Raw genomic sequence first — 21,164 nt, forward strand, 5'->3', positions numbered from 1 at the left:
TGTTACCATTTTAAACAATCACAGTAGAATTACGTAGAATTATTGAAACCAGGAAATCAACATTGACACAGTACTATTAATCTATCCAAATTTCACTTTGAACTTTAGTCAGATTTTACCAGTTTTTCCCCACTTATATTTTTTCTGTTCTAGGATGCCTCCATTACAATTAGTTATCATGTCTCCTTATCGTCTGTGACAGTTCCTCAGTCTTTCCTTGTCTTTCATGACTTTGACACTTTTGAAGAGTATTGGTTAGTTATTTTGTAGGCTATCCCACAATTAGGTTTTTCTGGTGTTCTCTCATGATTAGATTTAGGTTGTGCTCTTTTGTCAAGAACACTGTTGGTGAGAATGCAAACTGGTGCAGCCACTCTGGATAACAGTATGGAAGTTCCTCAAAAAGTTAAAAATAGAACTACCCTATGATCCAGCAATTTCACTACTAGGTATTTAACCAAAGGATACAAAAGTACTAATTTGAAGGGATACATGCGCCCCAATGTTTATAGCAGCATTATCAACAGTAGCAAGTTATGGAAAGAGCTCAAATGTCCATCAATGGATGAACTGATAAAAAAGATGTGGTGTATATATAATGGACTATAACTCAGCCATAAAAAAGAATGAAGTCTTGCCATTTGCAACGACTTGGATGGAGCTAGAGAGTATACTGCTAAATGAAATAAGTCAGTCAAAGACAAATACCATATGATTTCACTCATGTGGAATTTAAGAAACAAAACAAATGAACATAGGGAGGAAAAAAGAGAGGAAAACTGAGAAACAGACTTTTAAGTATAGAAAACAAATTGATGGATACCAGAAGGGAGGTGGGCGGTGGATGGGTGAAATAAGTGATGGGGATTAAGGAGGGCACTTGTGAAGAGCACCGGGTGTTGTATGTTAAGTGTTGAATCACTAAATTCTACACCCGAAGCTAATATTACACTGTATGCTAACTGGAATTTAAATAAAAACTTGGGGGAAAAAATACCACGAAAGTGTTGCGCCCTTCTTAGTCCACCAGAACAGAGGGTATATGATGTCCATATGTCTTATTTTTGATAATGTTAACCTTTCTCACTTAAGGTGGTGTTCACCACTATAAAGTAGTAATTAGTAACTAACTTGTGAGGACATACTCAAAGTATTTATGCAAATCTTATTTTTCATCAAGCTTTCACCCACTAATTTTAGCATATACTGATGATTCATGCCTGATATAATTGTTATTGTGGTGTTTGCCAAATAGTGATTTTCTATTTCAATCATTCCTTCTACATTAAGACTTCATTAGACTTCTTCTTTGATGAGGGCTTTGCCTTCTCCCTTATTCATTCACTCATTTATTCATTCACTTGTATATTTCTATATGGACTCATGAGTTTTTTAATTTTTTAATGTTTATTTTGAGAGAGAGCACGTGTGAGCGGGGTGGGAGGGGCAGAGAGAGGGAGAGAGAGAATCCCAAGCAGGCTCCCTGTTGTCAACGCAGAACCCAACTCAAGGCTCAAACTCACGAACCGTGAGATCATGACCTGAGCTGAAATCGAGTGGGACGCCCAACCAACTGAGCCACCCAGGAGCCCCATGAAATGTTATTTTATGGATTATAATTCATTCATTATTTATTGTGTTGCTCAAATTGTCACAGATTTAGACATTAGGAGATCCTTCAAGTGGCTTCTTTGTGCTTCTAATGTTTCTTTCATTTTTAAGCCCTTGATTCTCTGGTCCTAGCCCTGGCATCAACCATTTCTCCAAAGAGGCAATAATATGTTTAGATAGATAGATGATAGATGATGATAAACAGATGATAGGTGATAGATATAGATATTTTGTATATCAGCAATAGGTTTATATATAACAGCTTTACTGAGATACCATTACCTCTAAAATGTACATAAGATATATAACACCTTTATTGAAATGTAATTCACATATCATACAATTCACCCATTTAAAGTATACAATTCAGTGTCTTTTAGCATATTCACAGTTGCCTGACATTATCACAATATAAATATAAAATATTTTCATCACCTCAAAAAGAAAACCTCTACCCATTAGTAGTCATTCCCCATTTCCCGCCAACCTCCCCCCACACCACTTCCTTTAGTAACCACTAATCTATTTTATGTTTTTATAGATTTGCCTATTCTGGACATTTCATAGAAATGAAATCATACAATAGGTATCTTTTGTGTCTAGATTCTCTCATTTAGCAAAATGTTTTCCTTCTTTTTGAGAGAGAGGGTGTAAAAGCAGGGGAGGGGGCAGAGGGAAAGAGAAAATCCTAGGCTCTGCACCATTAGCGTGGAGCTCGATGCGGGGCTCGATCTAACAAACCATGAGCTCATGACCTGAGCTGAAATGAAGAGTCGGTCACTCAACCGAGGTGCCCCTAGCAAAATGTTTTCAAGGTTCGTCCATATATTTGTAGCATGGGTCAGTACTTCATTTTTATTGCCAAATAATATTCCATTGTACGGATATACCACATTTTATTTATTCTCAGTTATGGACATTTGGTTTGTTTCTATTTTTGGCTATGAAAAGTGAAGGGACATCTGGGTGGCTCAGTTAAGCGTCCAACTCTTGATTTCGTCTCAGGTCATGATCTCGCAGTTCATGTTCTAGTTTTCAATATACAAGTCTTTGGCCTCCTTGGTTACATTTATTTTTAGGTATTTCTTTTAGATGCTATTGTAAGTGGAATTGCTTTCTTAATTTCATTTTTGAAATGTGGGTGCTAATGTATAAAGCACAACTGATTCTTATGTGCTGATCTTGTAGCCTGCAACTTTGCTGAATTTATTAGCTCTGTGCCTTTTCTTATCAACATGATCATGTAGGGTTTTCCCTTTGCTCTATCAATGTAATGTACAACTTGAACCAGTTTTCTGATGTTGAACCATTCTTGCATTCCTGACACAAATCCCACTTGATTGTAGTGTATGATTTTTTTTTTAATATTTGTTTTGAGAGAGAGAGTGCAAACAGGTTAGGGGCAGAGAGAAAGGGAGAGAATCTCAAGCAGGAGACCAACGTGGGGCTTGATCTCACAACCGTGAAATCCTGGCTTGAGCCAAAATCACGAGTTGGACGCTTAACCAACTGAGCCACCCAGGCGCCCCTAATCTTTTTATATGCTCTTGGGTTTGGTTTGCTAGTATTTTGTTGAGGATTTTTGCATCTATATTCATAAGAGAGATTGGTCTGTAATTTTCTTGTGATCTGGTTTTGTTAAGATCAAGCTTTTCCATTTTTTTTTTTCATCCCCTCACCCACCTCCCCTCTGGTAACCATCAGTTTGTTCTCTATAGTTGAGTCTCTTTCTTGGTTTGTCTTTGCTCATTTGTTTCTTAAGTTCCACATGAGTGAAATCATACGGTATTTGTCTTTCTCTTTTTAAAATAAGTTTATTTTGAGAGAGAGAGATGGGAGAGAGAAGGGGAGGAGGGCCAGAGAGAGAGCGCGAATCCCAAGAAAGCCCCACGCTGTCAGCACAGAGGCTGATACAGGGCTCCATCTCACAAATGTGAGATCATGACCTGAGCTGAAACCAAGAGTCGTAAATCATTGGGGGCCAGAGAATAAACTAGTCAGTTTCCAAGATGGCACCAATGATCTTCACCTCCTGGTATTCACATCCTTATGTAATCCCCTTCCCTCGAGTGTGGCTTGGACTTAGTGACTTACTCCTAATGGATAGAATATTGTAACAGTGATGGGATGTCACTGCAGAGATTAGGTCATAAAGTGACTTCCATCTTGCACTCATGCAATTCTCTGTGTCTCATCTCGACTGGTCTGATGAAGCAAGCTGCCATGTTGTGAGCTGCCCTATGGAGAGGACCACATGACAAGAAACTGAGGGCAGCTTCCAACAGCCAGTGAGGAACTGAGGCCCTCAGTCCAACAACCCACAAGGAACTGAATCCTGCCAACACCCACATGAGTAGGCTTGGAAGCAGATCCTTCCCCAGTTGAGCCTTGAGATGACTGCGGCCTCGGCTGACACCTTGACTGCAGCCTGTGAGGCCCTAAAATTGAAACCCAGCTAAGTAGTGCTGATTCCTGACCTACAGGAACCATGAGATAATGTCATGGTTTTAAGCCATTAAGTTTTTGGAGTAATTTGTTACTCAACAATACATAATGAATACAGGCAGGCATGAAGGTTATGTACAAGTTCAACAATAAGGACTTCTACCTACCAAGGCCAATCTGGCTCTTGCTCAGCATTGCTGCGTTCCCACCTGCCAACAGCAGAGATCAATGATGAGCCCCCCCGCAATGAAATATTTCCTGGGTGCAGGCTGATTACTTTGGACCCCTTCTATCATGTGGCACAGAGCAGTAGGTTCATAGAGACTTGGTGGGAATCCCAGCTCTGCGGGTCTGATATGCCCAGACAAGGCCTATTCTTCGAGGGTTCTGCTTCCTGCATGTCTGACAGGCACTTTGTGAAATGTCTCTCATGGAGCTGGCACCCAGCAGGGGGCTCACAAGGGAGGCTGCTCCCTTTCCTTTCCGAGGAGTGCCCCAGGGGCAGGGGCCCTATCTGCCTCGAAATCCCTCTTCTCCCATCACAATTTCAGGAGTTCTGAGAAGCATGGTCAGTGTCTGCTCCTTCATGCCCCCAGTGACCATGGTCCTGGACCCCAGACCCCACCTCCACAGGGTAACATTGTTACCAATGAGATTCATGCAATGCAAAGAGAATAGAGTTCCTATGCAGTGGGGCTCCAAATGCTGCTCCTGTCTCCCTCCTTCTGAACCCAGACTGATTTGAAATGGGGACAGAGGACTTAGGCCTGGGCCTTGCCTTCCCTCCAGGAGCTCCCAGGATGGTGGGAGAGACAGACCCATTAATCCTAGAGTGTTTCAGACAACAGGTAATGCACAGTGGAAGCACTAGAGGAGTAAAGGTGTGTGGTTGGGCTAAGTCTTCAGTGGAAGTGATGTCTCTTCTCATCCTTGTCACCTGCAGACTCAGGAGCCATCCTGAATGATGTGGCAACCTCTGGGAGGATGCAGCAGCAGCAGCAGCAGCAGCAGCAACAGCAGCAGCAGCAGCAAATAGGGTCTATAAAAAAGGACTTTTGAGGGTGAAGATGCCCTCTTCTTCCCAGGTCCTTTCTTCCCATCTCCCACTCTGTCCCCCACCCACCCCCGACTCCTCCTTTTCTAGGTGAGTGCTTCAGCAAGGGGGACATATGTGCCATCAGAGCAAGCTCTCTGGAAGAGGCCATGTTTGACCTGGGTCTTGCATAATCAGAGCCGGGGCCTCTCCAGAGCTCATGGGATGCATGCCGTGAGGAATGGCACAGGGCAGTGCCAAGATGGAAAAGGCTGTCTGCAAACTGCTGAGGGCTGGGCCATACCCTGGAGGACCCCAGACTGGGGCCGGCAGTTTGCTAGCCCGCAGGTCATAGGTACCCTTTCCCCCACCTGTTGGGTTACTTCTGGGGGCAGACTGCCTTGCAGTGGGGAGTGGGAGTGAAGTGCTGAGCCTGAGCCCCTTCCTGTCCCTTTTGTAGCACTCAAGCCTGTCTCTTCTCTACGGTGCCTCCTCCAACCCTCCTTTCATGATCCATTCCAAGTAAGTGGGCAGACAGAAGGCCAACCTTTCCCCCTAGATTGGGGCCTGGGTTGAACTGGGCCCAGGACAGGGGTATTCATTGGCTCCTGCCTCCCCTTTAACTTGTACAGCCCAGTGCCTCCTGACCAGAAGGCTAGAGGCAGGGCTTAGCCAGATCCTCCCATCAATCAAAGCAGCCAGAAAATGGTGGGCTTTCTCACTCATCACTAGGTTCCCATCAACTGGAAATCTTGGGAAGGAGGAGAAATGGAGCAAAATGAACCCAGTGAGGGAGCAAATGAGAAAAGGGAGAGTAGTGATGGCCCCCGATCTAGTCTAACACCCTCATTTCCCCTCATTGTCAAGACTCTGGGGCCCGGAAGGGGAAAAAAAAAATCTGTCCAATATAAAGGCACCATTGACAACTCCATTTAAAATCGAATTCAGCTTGAAACCATTACGTTAAGCGAAAGAACACAGTCACAAAGGATCACAAATTGTATGATTCCATTTATATAAAATGTCCAAAATAGGCAAATCCATAGAGATTAGTGGTGGCCTAGGGTCAAGGGGCCGGTGGGGGGGGGGGGGGGGGGGAGAGGACGGCAGGGGAAGGGTGATGCCTGGGGAGTGTGATTTCATTTTGGAATGATGAAAACATTCTAAAATATTTTGCAATGACGGTTGCACAACTAGAATATACTAAAAGCCATTGTACTGTATACTTTAAGTGGGTAAACTGTATGATATGTAAATTGTATCACAATAAAGCTGTAAAAGTGAACTTGGGCTGCAAATGACCACACATCTGAGCTTCAGTCTCCATTTCACAGGGGCAGAAAAAAACCCTTTAGGGTATAGACAAATCAGGGAAGCGTCCCTGAACATGGCATATGGGTGGGTCAGACAGGAAAGCATTCCACAAAGAATGAGATTATAAATATAACCTCGATCTTAAGGGCAATGAAGCATCATGGATGGTTTTAAGCAGCAAGAGTGACAAGATCACATCTGTACTTTAGAAACATCCCTCTAAATCACTGAGTTTTACATTTAAAGCAGGTAAATTTTATGATGTAGAAATTATACCTCAATAAAGCCAAGACCAAAATTCCCCTCGGGGGCTTGAGGAGGACAGACTGGAGGGCATGAAGTTGGAGGAGGCCGTGGCAGAAGTTTAGACGAGGTGGCAGGCCGTCCGTTGGGAGATGGGGGAAAATGGCTTGGGGGGGTGGGGTAGGGGGAGACTCAGGACGTCTTGCCCTCAGGTAAGGAGAACCCGGTAGAACTTGTTTTCAGAACCCAGAGCTCCCAGACTTCAGCCCTAGTGCTCCTCCGCCGCTGACGGGTGATGGAGGCACTGTTCTCCCCCTTCAAAGAGAAATACACTTCAGAAACATGTTTCCAAAAAATGTTGCTAAGGGTTTTATTTCTAACAAGAGGAAAATAATAAAATAAAATTAAAATAGGCTTCAGTTGGAACCAAGTTTCTTTTTTTTTTTTTGAACAAATTAATTACACACCAACAATCTTCTTTTATTACAACATGAACCCAGGAGGAGGAAAGGAGATGGGATGGGACAGGGAGAGAAGGTCAAGGTGGTTGTGAGGGCAAGCACCAAAAGCTTTCTTCAGATCATGGGGAGCTCCCCAGCCAAATTCATTTAAAATAAAAAACTGTGAGCACAGCTATGTGAAGTTTCCTCCTCCTGGGTAGACCAGTCAGGGGAAGGGGGAAGGGGGAAGGGGGAAGGGGGAAGGGGGAGGGGAGGGGGAGGTAAAGGTGGGGGAAGAGAGGTAGGAAAGGGGAGGGAGGAGAAAGAGTGAGAGGGAGGTGAGGTTAGTGTAGCATGGCCTGGCCAGGGCCAGAACTGGGGAGAGAAGGGAGAGGAGATTCCCCCAGTTTGCGTACGCACTGGCCTGGTCTCTGGAATGGTGCTGGCCCAGCCCCAGCCACCCCCCTGCCCACCTGCCCACCCATCTGTTTATCTGCCTCAGGTGTCTGGGAATGCTGGTTAGGAGGCTACCAGAGAGGGGGACTCCAGGGGCCAGCCCCCAGGAGCTGAGGTCTGAACAGTACCTTGGAGTCAGAATATAAAAGTCAAGGGACTCAGGGGTGGGCTGGGGAGTGGGGGGGGGGGGACAGTGGCCATCCCCCCTACTTGCCCACCTCCCAAGAAACAGGCTTGATGGTCAGAAAGAGGATCCTTGAGACCAACGGGGGGGGGGGGGGTCTTTGTTAGGGGTCTGTGCTAGGCTCAGCCACTGTCACAACTGTTGCTGAGGTGGCTGCTGTGGGCAGGGCACATGCAGCCTAGGAGTCAGAGTAGAGAAAGGGGCCGAGGGGCCTGAAGTGGCCCCTAGTGCCGGCTCCAAGCCATTCTGGTTCTCCTGGGTGCTGGGGCTGCCAGTGGTGGGCAGGGGTTGGGGGGGGCCCTCACCCCCAGTCTCCTCCTCCAGCTCCTCCTCCTCCTGGGCCTCCTCAGCCTCTGGCCCTGAGCTCCGTACCCTCTTTGGCTCTAGCTCCTCTCGGGCTGGGTCATCGCCCTCCCCACCCCGATCCACCTTCCGCCGTCGCCGCCTCTCCAACGCCCGGCCCCGTGCCCGGCTCCCATGGCGCTCTGCCTTTTCCAGCTGTGTGATCAGACAGGCAGAAAGAGGTGTGGGCCAGTGGTCAGGCCTGGGCTCCCTGCCTCCTTGGCCTGACCTCCTGGCCCTGTCCATCCCTCTCCTTACCTCTAGAAGTGTGCGGATCCGCTCCATGTCTGGAGGCTGCCCAGCCTGCAATAGCTGCCAAATGCTGTGGTTTTCATCCAGGGTCACCTCAAGCAGGTCCCCTTCTAACATAAGCTCCTCTAGAGGGGCCCGAGTTGCCTCAGGCAGCTCCAACACAGGGCCAGTCAACTGTGGCAACAGCGAGGAAAGCAGCTCCAGGTCTGGTGGGTTGCGGGGACAGGCTGGGTTAGAGGCTGCTCCTGGTTGTATCCCCACCACTAAAACAGAGCCGAGGACCACAGGGGTCACTGGGGATATCCAACCAACAGCCTACCCACACCTAGACCTACCTCTCTTACCTGAGCCCTCCCCGGGGGCTACCTTCTCAGGACTGGTCACACTGTCTCCGTTCTCCAGCAACCCCTGGACCTGCAAAGAGCAAGGATGGGTAGTGGTCGGTGAAACCAGGCCCTTATTCCCCACCAACCCCAGACTTGGGACGTTCCACCTCCTGGAGGAGGAGAGCAAAGGCTGCAGCACACGGAGCAGTCGGGGATCTGGACAGAATGTAAGATGGGGCAGGGAGGCCAGGCCAAAAGAGGCCAGAAGTCAGAGAGCAGGGACAGGGCTGGCGCCTAAAGAGGGGCGGGGGCTAGGAGGCAGGAATTTGAGGGCAAGAGCTGGGTTGGGCAGCTCACCTTGGGCATATCCTTGCCACTGCCTTCTCTGAGAGGGTCAGAGGCAGGGGCTGAAGGGTAGGTAGGGGGTTCCTCAGGCCTGGGTTCAGCCTGCAGCCGCTGGCGAAGCTCGGCCAGCCGTCCCAACAGAGCAGTCACATCCTCAGAGGCCAAAGCCTGCCTGGCACGGCCTTGCCAGCTGATGGCCCTCTCTGTGAGACACTGCAGGGCCTCGCCCTCTGGCAGCCGCACAGGCAGTCTCTGCAAGGCTACCAGCAGTGCCAGGATGGTCTCCAGGCGGGGGCGCCGTGAGCGCATGCACAGCGGACACAAGAATTTGGTGTCCCACTCCCACCAGGCCAGCAGCGGGGACGAGGTGGGACTGGGCCTTGGGGAGCTGAGGAGGCGGGGTACCGACACACATCGCCCATGGAACCAGTCCTGACACAGGTCACACTGCAGAGCTCCCACCCCGGCCGGCACCTGCCCACACACACAGACGGAGGTTGCAGAGGAAGCTGTGGTCGATGATGCCAGTGGACTGGGCTTGGCGGAGTTGGTGCGACGCAGCTGCAGGATACCCTCCTTCTCCTTCTGTTCCCCCTCCTTGAAGGCCACGATCTGGCAGGCCCAGGACAGCGGGAGAGGAGGTCAGCGGCCCAGCCCCTCCCTTCTCTGACGCCATTAACACCCTACTCCCAAACCAGGAGAAGTGAGGCCCCAGGAGCAAGCGGTCTGGCCATGGTCACCCCATTCAGACACCTATCACCACCAGGCTCTTCTCCCAAACAGGGCCCCAGCTCCTTACCACAGAGCCTGGGTCCCTGAGGTCCTGTGCAGACAGTCCCAGCAGCTCCGTGTCAGATTTGTACAACCCCAGCTCCTTCTCCATCCACCGGCTGCGCTTGGTGCTGTCTGAGCCGGCGTCTGCACACGGGCAGAGCACCTAAGGCAGGCAGACAGAACAGGGATGACTAGGCTTCTCCTACCTCCCACTGCCAGGACTTCCAAACCCCCACATCCTCACATGAGCCATCTCCTAACAGCTGGGCCAGAGGCAGGAGACAGTGCGGGTCAGGGTCCAGGCCTTACCTCCAGCAGCGTGTAGCAGGAATTCCTCTTGAGGAAAGTCTTGGATGCCTTCTCCCTCCAGGAGTGTGCCGTCAGTACCTGCAGCTCTAGCTGTCTCAGCTCCTCCAAGCCCACAGGTAGGTCCCGGCCCACGGCCACCAGGCCCTCTAAGTCATCCAAGCAGGGGTAATGGTCACCATTCTGGGACAGGGACAAGAGAAAGCTCCAGTCAACTTGCCAACATCTACTGATGGTACTACTCTGCCCAGCCCTGAGCTGGGAGCAGGGACTGAACTGGTAGTCTTCGGGTAGAACAAACCAGGGATCATCCCACGGGAAGCACTCCTGTAGCTCCTACATCCACTGGCTTGTCCCCTGATACCAGTCAGTGCCAGTGACTGCCAGACTAATCATCCTCTTGTGGCCTGCCTCTCCCATCCTCCCTGCCCCTACCATTCTCACCCTTTCTACAATCTCTCTGCCCTCAGGCTGGCCCTGCAATCCCTCTTCATGCTGCTCACCACACCAAGCCCATTTTGCCTCCACTCGATGTACCGCGCTCACTTCTCTAGCCCACCCAACCCAGCGCAACCCAGTGTATGCCAGCTCTCCTGGCTGGACTGAAGGCCTGGGGTGGAGGTTCGGGGGGCAACAGGGTCCTCACTTGGATCTCATCCACATCAGCAATCCAGGCCCGGGCCTTAGCAAGAGCCTCCTTGAGAGCCTGGATGTTGGGCAGGTGAACAGGGATGTTTTCTGCCTCATGGATTATGGCCTCGAGTGTGGCTGGTGGATGCTTCTGCCTGAAGGTAGGGAAAAAAGAGACCTCAGTGTAGGGTAATCTGCTTGACCAGCAGCCCGGCCTGACCGCCAGATATATCGGCATGGGACCCTGGAGCTGCCATGTGGGCCTACCTGCTAGTACTCTGCCTACAGGGGGCTGCTGGTCCCTGTTTGCTCCAGACCGCATGCACCCACCCGACTTCTGCCACAGCCTTCGTGCCTCTGCCTGGCCAACCAGTCTGTCATCCTGTTCACACTGCCTACACAACTGGAAAGATTAACCTGGCACTCCAGTTCGTCAGACTGCCCTGTGTGTGGCTTCTTTCTATGGACAGCCGTCCACCTGCCTGTTAGTACTTGTGCTCACACATGTGTGCCCACGTCAGCCCGTGGAGCTGGTGCCACTATACGTCTCTGTATCTGTCCATCTCTGCTTCCCCGCTAGCGTATCTCTGCCTCTATGTATATATGGAGTTTTAAAAGATAAGCTAGGGAAGAAAAAAGGGAAAGAAAGTCAATACACCAGTGACAGAGTCTGGTACCCAAGGCCACCCATGGGAATCATTTCTGGCTTCCCCACTAAACTTTGATGGTTAGGGTAGAGCAGGGAGGGGAGGAGGCTGGACCTACCTGGCCTCCAAGCAGAGGTGGGCTTTCTCCTCCCAGCGTTCAGCAATGGTTAGCAGCTCCTGCAGCTCAGCCTGGGCTTTGTCCACAGCAGGGCTAGGGGCTACGCTAGCACCCGCAACCAAAAGTCCCCGCATGACAGCCAGGGTGCCCCTCCGGGCTGAGGGGGCCAGCGTGCGCTTCACCTCATCCAGCCATCGTGCCTGTTCCACCTGCCGCTGGAGCTGCTGGGCCTCGGGCACCTCCACCCCTAGCAGCTGCCCCCTCTCCAACAGGGACTGCAGTAGCCCTGGACTGGAGGGCAGCGAGGCCAGGGCCTCACGGGCCTCAGCCTGGTAGGCCTCCACCTGTTCCAGAATACCCTACCGGGACACAGATGAAGAAGAAACTCCTCAGCTGGGCACACTTTGAGGTGCCACGGCCAAATACCTTTGCCCCACCTACCTTCTTACCCTCCAGTATTTGGGAAAAGCACCTAACAGGGGCTGCACTCTCTTCCTGTCCCACACCCTAAGACAACAGTTCCTAATACTCAGTACCTGGTAGAATGCTCTGAGGAATTTATTAAAATGCAGATGCCTGGGCCCCACCCGTAGAGATTCTTAATAGGGTTTGGTCAAGAGTCTGTGCTTTGCGAAAGTCCCCAGAGGATTCTGATGTTTAGCACCAGGAGACCCTTGGCCCAGAACACACTTCCTACACTTGGCCTTCTCACAAACCCCCATGCTCATGCTGGTGTCACTGCCTTCTTCATCCCACCTCTCCTCTACCTCCCTGAACTTGACTCAGCTTTCTAGGCCCACAAACATCCTTGGTCCTTTATCTTCTTCCACTTCCACCAGGACACATTCCCTTGACTCCATATCCTGTACTTACCCCTTGCCACCTGGCCCTCAAACCCCCTTTGCCTATCTCCTGTTATTCTCATAAGTGCATCCTATCTTGCCCAAACACTTGATGCTTTTGAAGGAAGCCAAGAGTAGCCTGCTGCTCGGGTCTCCCAATCCCCCTGAATCCTTATCAGCACTCTGAGTGCACTCCTCCTCACCTTGACATCCCCAATCTGGTGCATGGCACAAGGCAGGTTGTTCATCTGGTCCAGAAATGCCCGGAGCTCAGCCAGGGTCATCTGTAGACCAGCCACCCTGTGGGGGCTATGGAGTTTCACATGTGGGGTTTCAGGTCCAAACCCAGTCCCCTCCCTCCATCTCTGCACTCAGACCCAATGCCTTTTCTCATGCTTGCCCACCTGGATCTCTCACACTTCAGTGCCCCCAACTAGCCAGATCAGAGGGAGAAGGGTTTTAAGATATAAGCACATTCATATGATGAGAGCAAAGAATTGGAAGGGGGGAATATAGGATATGTTGGGGGGGGGGAAGCTGAGAAACTAAATGATAGTAACAAAGGCTGAACTTTTTAGCTCATCCTCTACTGCGAATTCTCTGATCAGGTTTATTCTTCTGTGTCCTTTCCTTGTCCCTAAACCTTCCACAACTCCTCTCTGGCCACAAAATCCCTCAGCCTGTCTGACATCTCCAGGTACCGATAAAAAGGACCATTTCTAGCGTTCTTAGCACTGAGGCACTCTTCTCCATCCTAGTTGCCTGATCTCCCTGCCCTCCCAACACCTCTTAGGCCACCTTGTGTTGTAGTGCTTGTCAGCTTCCTGCTGTCATCTGCCCAGTGGCATTCAGAGCCCACTCCTTCTAGGTGCTGGCTCCTCAGCAGGCTACCTGAACCCCACACGTCCCACTGTCATACCCGGCTTCCTGGCCGCTGACTAGTCCCAGAGCCCGGGACACGCAGGCCTCTGCCTCACTCAGGCAGTTCTTCAGTTGCTGCAGCAGCTCACTGTTAGGAAACCTCCGTTCACGGGCCTCAGACTCTAGTGCCCTCAGTTCTTCAAGGCCTGGAGAGAGAATGAGAGCGGCAAGGAGTAGGCAGTATTGAGTAAAGGCAGAGAAGGGGGTGGGGAGGTACAGAACAAAAGGGAAGAGAACTTGCCTGTGGAGTCCCTCCGTCCCCCCATCACTCACTGCGCTTCCGCCCATCCTCCACCTCCAGGGCCACTCGAACTTTGTTGGCCCAGGTGTCAAAGGACTCGGCCCGAACCTTCAGTTTATGCAGCATAGCAGGGAGCTCATCCAAGGTGTATCGATACCTGGACGAAGACAGCAGGGAAGCACATCTGGCCCAGCTCTGTATCCCCCTCCTCAGCCCACTTCCTTCATAATAGGTCCTTGGCTCACCGCAGGTACTGCCGGCTACTGGAGCACTTGCAGAGGTCATTGATGTGGGAAAGGCAGACAAGCCCGTCCGGGCAGTCGTAGCAGGCCAGAGCTGACAGGAAGCATGTGGTCTTGCACTTGATGCATTGGCGCTCGTCATCTGGGAGTAGCTCGAAAGCCTCTCGCTCAGCTTCCGTGATGCCCTGGGGGCAATTCAACCCACACACGTCATATAGAACCAGAACAGGGCTGCAGAAATGCCCCCATCACTGCCACAACCGAGCCTCAACCTAGACTCCACAATCTGTGCTAAGAGCTGTGGAGAGCAAACTCCTAGAACATACTGCCTCTGTGAAGTTCAAACTCTCAAAACTGGAGGAATCAGATGAACCAGGGCAAGATCAGTGAGGGCTGAGAGGAAGAAAAATTGGGTAGGATTCAGATCAGCAGAGAGGGCCTTTATGGGTGAAAGGAGGTGAGGTGGTGGATCAAGACACCAGAGAGGTGGCAACGTGCGGGAGCGGCTGAGAGAAAGGCTATGTGCAAGGGAAACGATGCTGGCTTCCGGTCCCTTGGCACCCAGTGTTCCAGGCACCATGCTGGCAGCTTAGCAGGCAGGACACGCCGCATGCACACATATAACTCACAGAAATAAGACTCTGTGCTTGTGTCCAGTGTCTAAAGATACAATTTTTTTTTTCAACAACATGGTTTCCAAACCTATGCCAATGACTTCATCTGTCACTCAGATGAAGAAAAAGCCATCTGTTCCAAAAATGGATGAAAACCCAGCTAGGCTGAAGTAACCAAAAGACAACACAATGCTGTACCTTATGGGCAATTTTAGGGATTTCTAAAGGGAAATTTGGACTAACAGTTTTTGTTCTACATTGACTCTAACATCTAACCTCTGCATAAGATATGAGTCCATTGTACATTACAAATCTCGCTCTGCCTCTTATTAGTTGTGTGATGTTGAGTAAATTACTTAAACCTCTCTGGATTTCTATTTCGCCGTCTTAAGTTGGAGATAATGGCACCATCCTCACTGTACTGTTACGAAAATTAACAAAGGTGCAGTGACTAAGACTTAGAAAAGTATCTTAACACTTAGAAGAAGTGGAACCACAAAATATCCCTAACAGCCAAAACAATCTTGAGAAAGAACAAAACTGGACGCATCATACTTCCTGACTTTGAACTATACTACAAAGCTATAATAATTAAAACAGTATGGTACTTGCATAAAAATAGACACACAGACAAATGGAACAGAATTATGCCCTGAAATAAACCCCAAAATAAATAAAGTCAATTAACATTTGATATGGGAGCCAAGAATACTCAATAGAGAAAGGACAGTCTCTTCAACAAATGACAGTGGGAAAACTGAGTAACCACATACAGATGAATTTGGACCCTTCTACCACTCGTGAAAATTAACTTGAAATTGATTAAAGACTTAAATGTAATGCCTAAAACCGTAAAACTCCTAAAAGAGAACATAGTGATAAAGTTCCTTGACATTGGTCCTGGCAATAACTTCTTGGACAGGACACCTAAGCACAAGCAACAAAAGCAAAAATAAGTAAGCGGGACTACTATAACAGCATCTGCGCAGCAGAAGAAATCATCAACAAAATGAAAAGGCAACCTATGGAATGGGAGAAAGTATTTGTAAATCATCTGTTTGATAAAGGATTAATATCCAAAACATATAAGGAACTCATCCAACTCAATACAAAAAAAAAAAAAAACCCCCACAAACAATGTGATTTAAAAAAACATGGGCAGTGGGGCGCCTGGGTGGCTCCGTCAGTTAAGCGTCTGACTCGGCTCAGGTCATGATCTCACAGTTCGTGAGTTTGAGCCCCGTGTCGGGCTCTGTGCTGACAGCTCAGAGCCTGGAGACTGCTTCACATTCTATGTCTCTCTCTTTCTCTGCCCCTTCCCTGCTCATGCTCTGTCTCTGTCTCAAAAATAAACAAACATTAAAAAAAAAAATTAAAAAAAAAGAAAAACAAACATGGGCAGAGAACCTGAACAGATACTTTTCCAAAGAGATACAAATGGGCAAGAGGTACATGAATATATGCTCAACAGGACTACCATCAGGGAAGTACAAATCAAAACCACAATGTGATATCACCTTACACCTGTCAGAATGGCTATTACCAAAAGAGATAAGTGTTGGCATGGATGTGGAAAAAAGGGAACCCTTGCACACTGTTAGTGGGAATGTAAACTGACTCAGCTACTTGGAAAATAGTATGGAGGTTCTTCAAAAAATTAAATATAGAACTACCCTATGATCTAGCAATCTCAATCCTGGATATATACCCAAAGGAAATAAGAATCTCAAAGAGATATCTGCACTCCCATGATCACTGCAGCATTATTCACAACAGCCAAGCTATGGAAACAACCTAAGAGTTCATCAGTGGCTGAACAGATCAGAAAAATGTGATATATACATACAATGTAATATTATCCAGCCATGAGAAAGAAGGAAATCCTGGCATTTGTAAGACATGGATGAGCCTGGTGAACATTATACTAAGTCAAGTATGTCAGCCAAAGAAAAAAACAAATACTATAGGATATCGCTTATGTGTGGAATCTAAAAAAGCCAAATTCATAGACACAGAGTAGAATAGTGGTTTCCAAGTGCTGGGGAGTAGGGGAAATGGGAGATATTGGTCGAGGACACACACTTCCAGTCAAAAGTTGAGCAGGTCTGGGGGATCTAATGTACAGCATGGTAACCGTAGAAAAGAAAAAAAAAAAAAAAAAAGAGTAAGTGCTCAACAAATATTTACTATTATTAACTTTAATTTTCAGATTAAGGATACCTATTCTCACAGGCCTATCCCATTTTACTGAGGAGGAAACTATGTCTCAGAGGGTCTGTAACCTGCCCAAAGTAAGAATCTGACGACAGTCTATTTTGACTATAAAGCCAGAGAATGCTCTAAGAACGAAGCTCCTAGGTATTTTTGGATCATAGGCTCCTCTGAGAATTGGATACAAGGTATGAGCCCTCTCCCCATAAAAGTGCTCAAATACACACACACAGTCTTTTACAGATTTTTAAGACTACGGGGTCGAGAACCTTTCTCTACAGTAAGGACCAAGTATAACGAATTCTCAGGGTCAGGATGAGAACACCTTGTCTTCCCACCTTGCTGTGGCTCCTTCTTGTAGTCTGGTACAACCTCAGGGTCATCATTTAATAACTGCACTGAACAGAGAAAGAGAATGATGCCTGGAAAAGCCCAGGGGCTTACCAACTAACACCAGAGACTTCCAACATCACCACAGCTGCAATTCTCCTTACAGCCCATGCTCATAGGCAAATTATAAATGAGCTTTAAAATAAGAAAGGATTACCCTAAATGGGCAGCAAGGGATCCCTCAGGACCAGCATTCCCTTGTAATATTATGTAGGACTCTAAGTCAATTCCCTAGTTGGGCAAGAGTGGAACTTTAAGAAGGCAGCTGAGCTACAAGAGTAGCACTCCCACTGGTCTACAAACACAGCTGACCACAGGCTTACGAGAAATCTAAAGGAGGACCGCCTTTGTATTTGGTAGTGTCACCCTAGTTTGGGCTACTGAACCATCTGAATGCAATAAAATGGCATTTGCTAAAAAATGTTCCATATTTCAATCATTTCCTTCATGTGTTACTATTACCAACAACAGCAGCTGCTACGTTGCAAGCATAATAATAGATACTTTGACATAAATAAATGACCTTACTCAAGCTTTACAACTCCCTTGCAAATGTGGTATTTAGTCCCATTTTCCAGAGTAGGGAAGTGAGACTATGAGAGGTTATGCAACCTGAACAGGTCACCCAGCTAATCAGCAGTGGGGGTTTCATATGCCAGGCTGTCCTGTCGGGTTATTTAAATAATGACAAACAGCGGTAACACCAGGACCTGCTGCGGGTCAGTTACTTAACATAATCTTTAATCTACTCAACTATCCAAAAAGATAAATGTTATAATCCCCATTTTTCAGAGATGGATTAGGACACTGCAAAGTAAATTAACTTGCTCACAGCTGTTGATAAATGGCAGAGCAGAGAATGGAAAGGGATTTCTAATCCAGATGCATCTAGTTCTTTTTACTACACTCCAAGACTAGAGGGTACATCTACTTCTTTCTTCCCCCACTTCTGCCGGGCTAGGGTGCCTAATTCAGGGCACTCTCCCCTCCACCCTACCTTTTCAAGCAGGGCCTTTCGTAGACGCCGTTCCTCCTGCACCATGATGAACATCTCCTTATGCACAGCTGCGGCCAGGTTCAGGTCCAGCTTCTCTGGGCAGGCAGCCATCTTACAGATGAGCTCCTCATGGGAGAAGACGCAGTATCTTCGGAGCCGGCGGTAGTGCTCAATGCATTGGCGCCCAGCTGGCAACTGTGGACAGATTCACGGTTGAGTGTGGCCAAGTCTGAAGGCCATGGTGCCTCAGCTTCCCCACATCCCTCCTGCTTCTCCCTGCCAACCCACCACACTCCACTCACCCAGTCAGCAGTGCAAAAGTTGACAGCCTCCGCAAAGTTGTAGCCTTGGTTGAAGCCACTGTGGTAAGCACGAGGGAAGGTAATGACAAATTCTCCTGCACACTGGTTTGTACGGACAACCTGAGGAAGAAAAAGGCCAGGAAACCTGATTTAAGTGCAGCGTTCTTAAGGAGACAAAGGAGAGTCTGAGGAAACAGTGTGACAACAGATTCCAGATCCAATTCCAAAAGGACCGACCACTGGCCTCTGCTCTCAAAGTTGTGACTTTATGTTGGCAGCCAACAGGAAGATCGGAGTCAAAAGTAGGAAATGTACGTACCAAAGTATTTCAACTTTCCTAGTAATTTTTATAAAAATTTAAAATCTCACTTTTCATTAAGCTGGCTAAGCCTTTTTCATTAATAATTATTTTTATCAGTCATATATGCAGTTCCCAGAGCCATGTGTTCTACAAGATTTGTTTTAAAATCAGCAGACCCTGGGGCGCCTGGATGGCTCAGTTGGTTAAGCATCTGACTCTTGATTTCAGTTCAGGTCACAATCTCGTGGTTCGTGGCTTCGAGCCCCGCATCGAGCTCTGTGCTGACAGTGCAGAGCCTGCTTGGGATTCTCTGTCTCTGCCCCCTCACCCCGCCTCTTCTATTGGTGAAAGCCAATCACTTTCACCTCTTCTATTTTGGCATTCTCCTTAACAACCCTAAATAACATGCCTCTCGACTATACTGAAAATAGCCACCTACTATTTCTCAGTTTGCTTAGTTTTCCATGCATGTATTAGTAATTCAATCCCAACCTTTTAGACAAGTGTCCAACCCTCTTCTCGTCTATCAGTTTTCACCTTTCTGTTGCAGAGCCTTATGATCTGTTCCAACCTGAACCAGCTACACTATACTCCCTGGATCGTCACTCTGCCATGATGATCTCCTGTTTCCTAGATCCCAGGTCTTCCTCTTTCTTGGTGTATTCTTTTGCTGTACTTGAGCACATCCTCCAATAGCTGCCTAGGAAACAGTGGGAACAACTTTTTTTTGGAAAATGTTTCTATTCTACTCTCATACTGCATAATTTGACCATATAGAATTCTAAATTGAAAACCATTTCGAAGGCATGGCTCTAGTCTTCTAGATTCTAGTGATGCTTTTGAAAAGTCTGAAGCCATCCTGATTTCTAGTGCTATGAATTAAACCTCTTTTCTCTCTCAGAGAGCTTGTAGGATTTTTTCTGGTCCAAGTGTTTGATATAAAAATTTTACCAGATATACTTGGTGTAGATCTATTTTCATTCATGTACTGGGTAGGCGCTTCAATTCTGAAAGCTTGGGTCTTTTAGTTCAGGAAAATTTTCTTGAATGATTTCATTAGTGATTTGTTTTCATCTCTGCTCTTTTCAGAACTCATTTGAATATAGAACCTTCTGAACAAATTCTCTACCTTTTCTCAACTTTCGTTACCATTTCCCATCTTTACTGTTTATCCTCTAAACCTTTCTCTTCCACTTTCGCTATCACAATTTTAATTTCCAAGAGCTCTTTTTTGTTCATCAGGATGTTCTTTTTAGAGTATCCTGTTCTTATTTCAGTTTGCAATATATGCTCATCTCTGAAGATCTTAGTGAGATTTCCTTCCCTTTTCAAGTTCTTTTAATGTTTATTTTTCAGAGAGAGTGAGCAAGTGAGCGCTTAAGCAGGAGAGGGTCAGGGAGAGAGGGAGACAGAATCTGAAACAGGCTCCAGGCTCTGAGCTGTCAGCACAGAGCCCGATGTGGGGCTTGAAGCCATTCACCACGAGATCATGACCTGAGCTGAAGATGGATGCTCAACCGAATGAGCCACCCAGCACCCCATCCCTTTTCTTTTTGAAGTTTACTTCTCTCCCTGCCTAACCTCTGTTTATACAGGTTGCTTTTTTGTTGTTGTTTGGTTCTGTTTTCTAGAGTTTCCTCAGTTGTCTGTTAATCTGTGGCTGTCTACTTTTTTAAGAGTAAAAAATGGAAAAGCTGAATGGAAGTTCTGAGTATATAGGTGAAGTCTGTCAACTGTCGCTGTAGGGTGATGTGGCTGAGCCATTTAGTTTGGGAAACTGTAGGTCTTTCTTTTCAGGTCACTCAAGATTCTCCAGGGAAAACTCCTTTTTTTTTTTTTTTTTTTTTTTTTTTTTTGCCTGAAAGAAAAACATCTAGCTGCTAGTTCTGAGAACCAAGTGAAGGAAGACTGGGAACCTCAGCATCCATCACTCATACAATGATGAATCCTACTATTTTCACTTTATCTCCATCCTCAACTGTACCTAGACCTCTGTCCAGAGATATTTTATTTTAACCTCTTCAAAAGTAAATCTCCAGTCTTCTGCTTTAGTGAGGGAGGGTCACATTTCCAGCTGCCCAGCATGGCAGGGGATCTCACAGCCTCTTATAGACGTGAATGAATCCTTATTTTCACCCCATTCTTCTTTCCTCCCAGAATGTCTGGTGCCACTGACTACTGAACCTCTGGGGGGATTCTGAACTATATATCAGGTTGCTTGGTTCTGAGATGTTTGAATACTGGCTTAAGTTTCAATTTTCTTATCTGTTTTCTAGTTTCAAGAATTTTGATCTCTCTCTTTTCTCCATTTTAATAATTTTTTACCTTAAAAAAAAGCCCTTTGTGCCATTTTAGTGGAGTTTCAGCAAGGAATGGAAGCAGCCATGTGTTAGTTTGCCATCTTTAGGAGAAGCCTCACAAAGTTTTTTGAGATGAATATTAAGATGAATATTCAGTGCTGATAAACACACAGTGAAATAGGTGCAAGGCTGGTAATGGGACCAGTAACTAAAACTAAGATATTATTACTGATATATATCAAGAGCCTAAAATATTTATACCCTTCAAAACAATCTGCTAGGATTCTAGATTAATGGGGAGAATTAACATCCTCATGACACTGAAATTTCCCATTCA

At 47.3% G+C, this 21,164-nt stretch overlaps 1 protein-coding gene across 12 annotated transcripts in view; it reads right to left on the reverse strand.

Moving 5' to 3' along the window:
- Positions 1-6,080: 6,080 nt before the first annotated feature.
- The window catches only part of KDM5C (lysine demethylase 5C), a 32,379-nt gene continuing 17,295 nt past the window's right edge, over positions 6,081-21,164 (reverse strand). For 6 of the 12 annotated variants that reach the window (XM_030304624.1, XM_030304623.1, XM_030304615.1 and 3 more), the window contains 14 exons: positions 18,227-18,346; positions 17,925-18,119; positions 13,716-13,897; positions 13,503-13,627; positions 13,228-13,375; positions 12,512-12,617; positions 11,467-11,825; positions 10,718-10,856; positions 10,075-10,254; positions 9,791-9,928; positions 9,004-9,603; positions 8,665-8,734; positions 8,327-8,583; positions 7,814-8,224 (listed from right to left, as the gene is read on the reverse strand). In XM_030304624.1, the coding sequence (XP_030160484.1) occupies positions 7,859-8,224; positions 8,327-8,583; positions 8,665-8,734; positions 9,004-9,603; positions 9,791-9,928; positions 10,075-10,254; positions 10,718-10,856; positions 11,467-11,825; positions 12,512-12,617; positions 13,228-13,375; positions 13,503-13,627; positions 13,716-13,897; positions 17,925-18,119; positions 18,227-18,346 (2,985 nt within the window). In that variant the 3' untranslated portion in view covers positions 7,814-7,858. Of the gene's footprint in view, positions 6,962-7,813; positions 8,225-8,326; positions 8,584-8,655; positions 8,735-9,003; positions 9,604-9,790; positions 9,929-10,074; positions 10,255-10,717; positions 10,857-11,466; positions 11,826-12,511; positions 12,618-13,227; positions 13,376-13,502; positions 13,628-13,715; positions 13,898-17,924; positions 18,120-18,226; positions 18,347-21,164 lie in introns of those variants that run through there. The other 6 variants (XM_030304616.2, XM_030304617.1, XM_030304619.1 and 3 more) reach the window with 4 other exon arrangements.

Source organism: Lynx canadensis, chromosome X, assembly GCF_007474595.2.
Source record: "Lynx canadensis isolate LIC74 chromosome X, mLynCan4.pri.v2, whole genome shotgun sequence".
In the NCBI taxonomy this organism is placed as follows: domain Eukaryota; kingdom Metazoa; phylum Chordata; class Mammalia; order Carnivora; family Felidae; genus Lynx; species Lynx canadensis.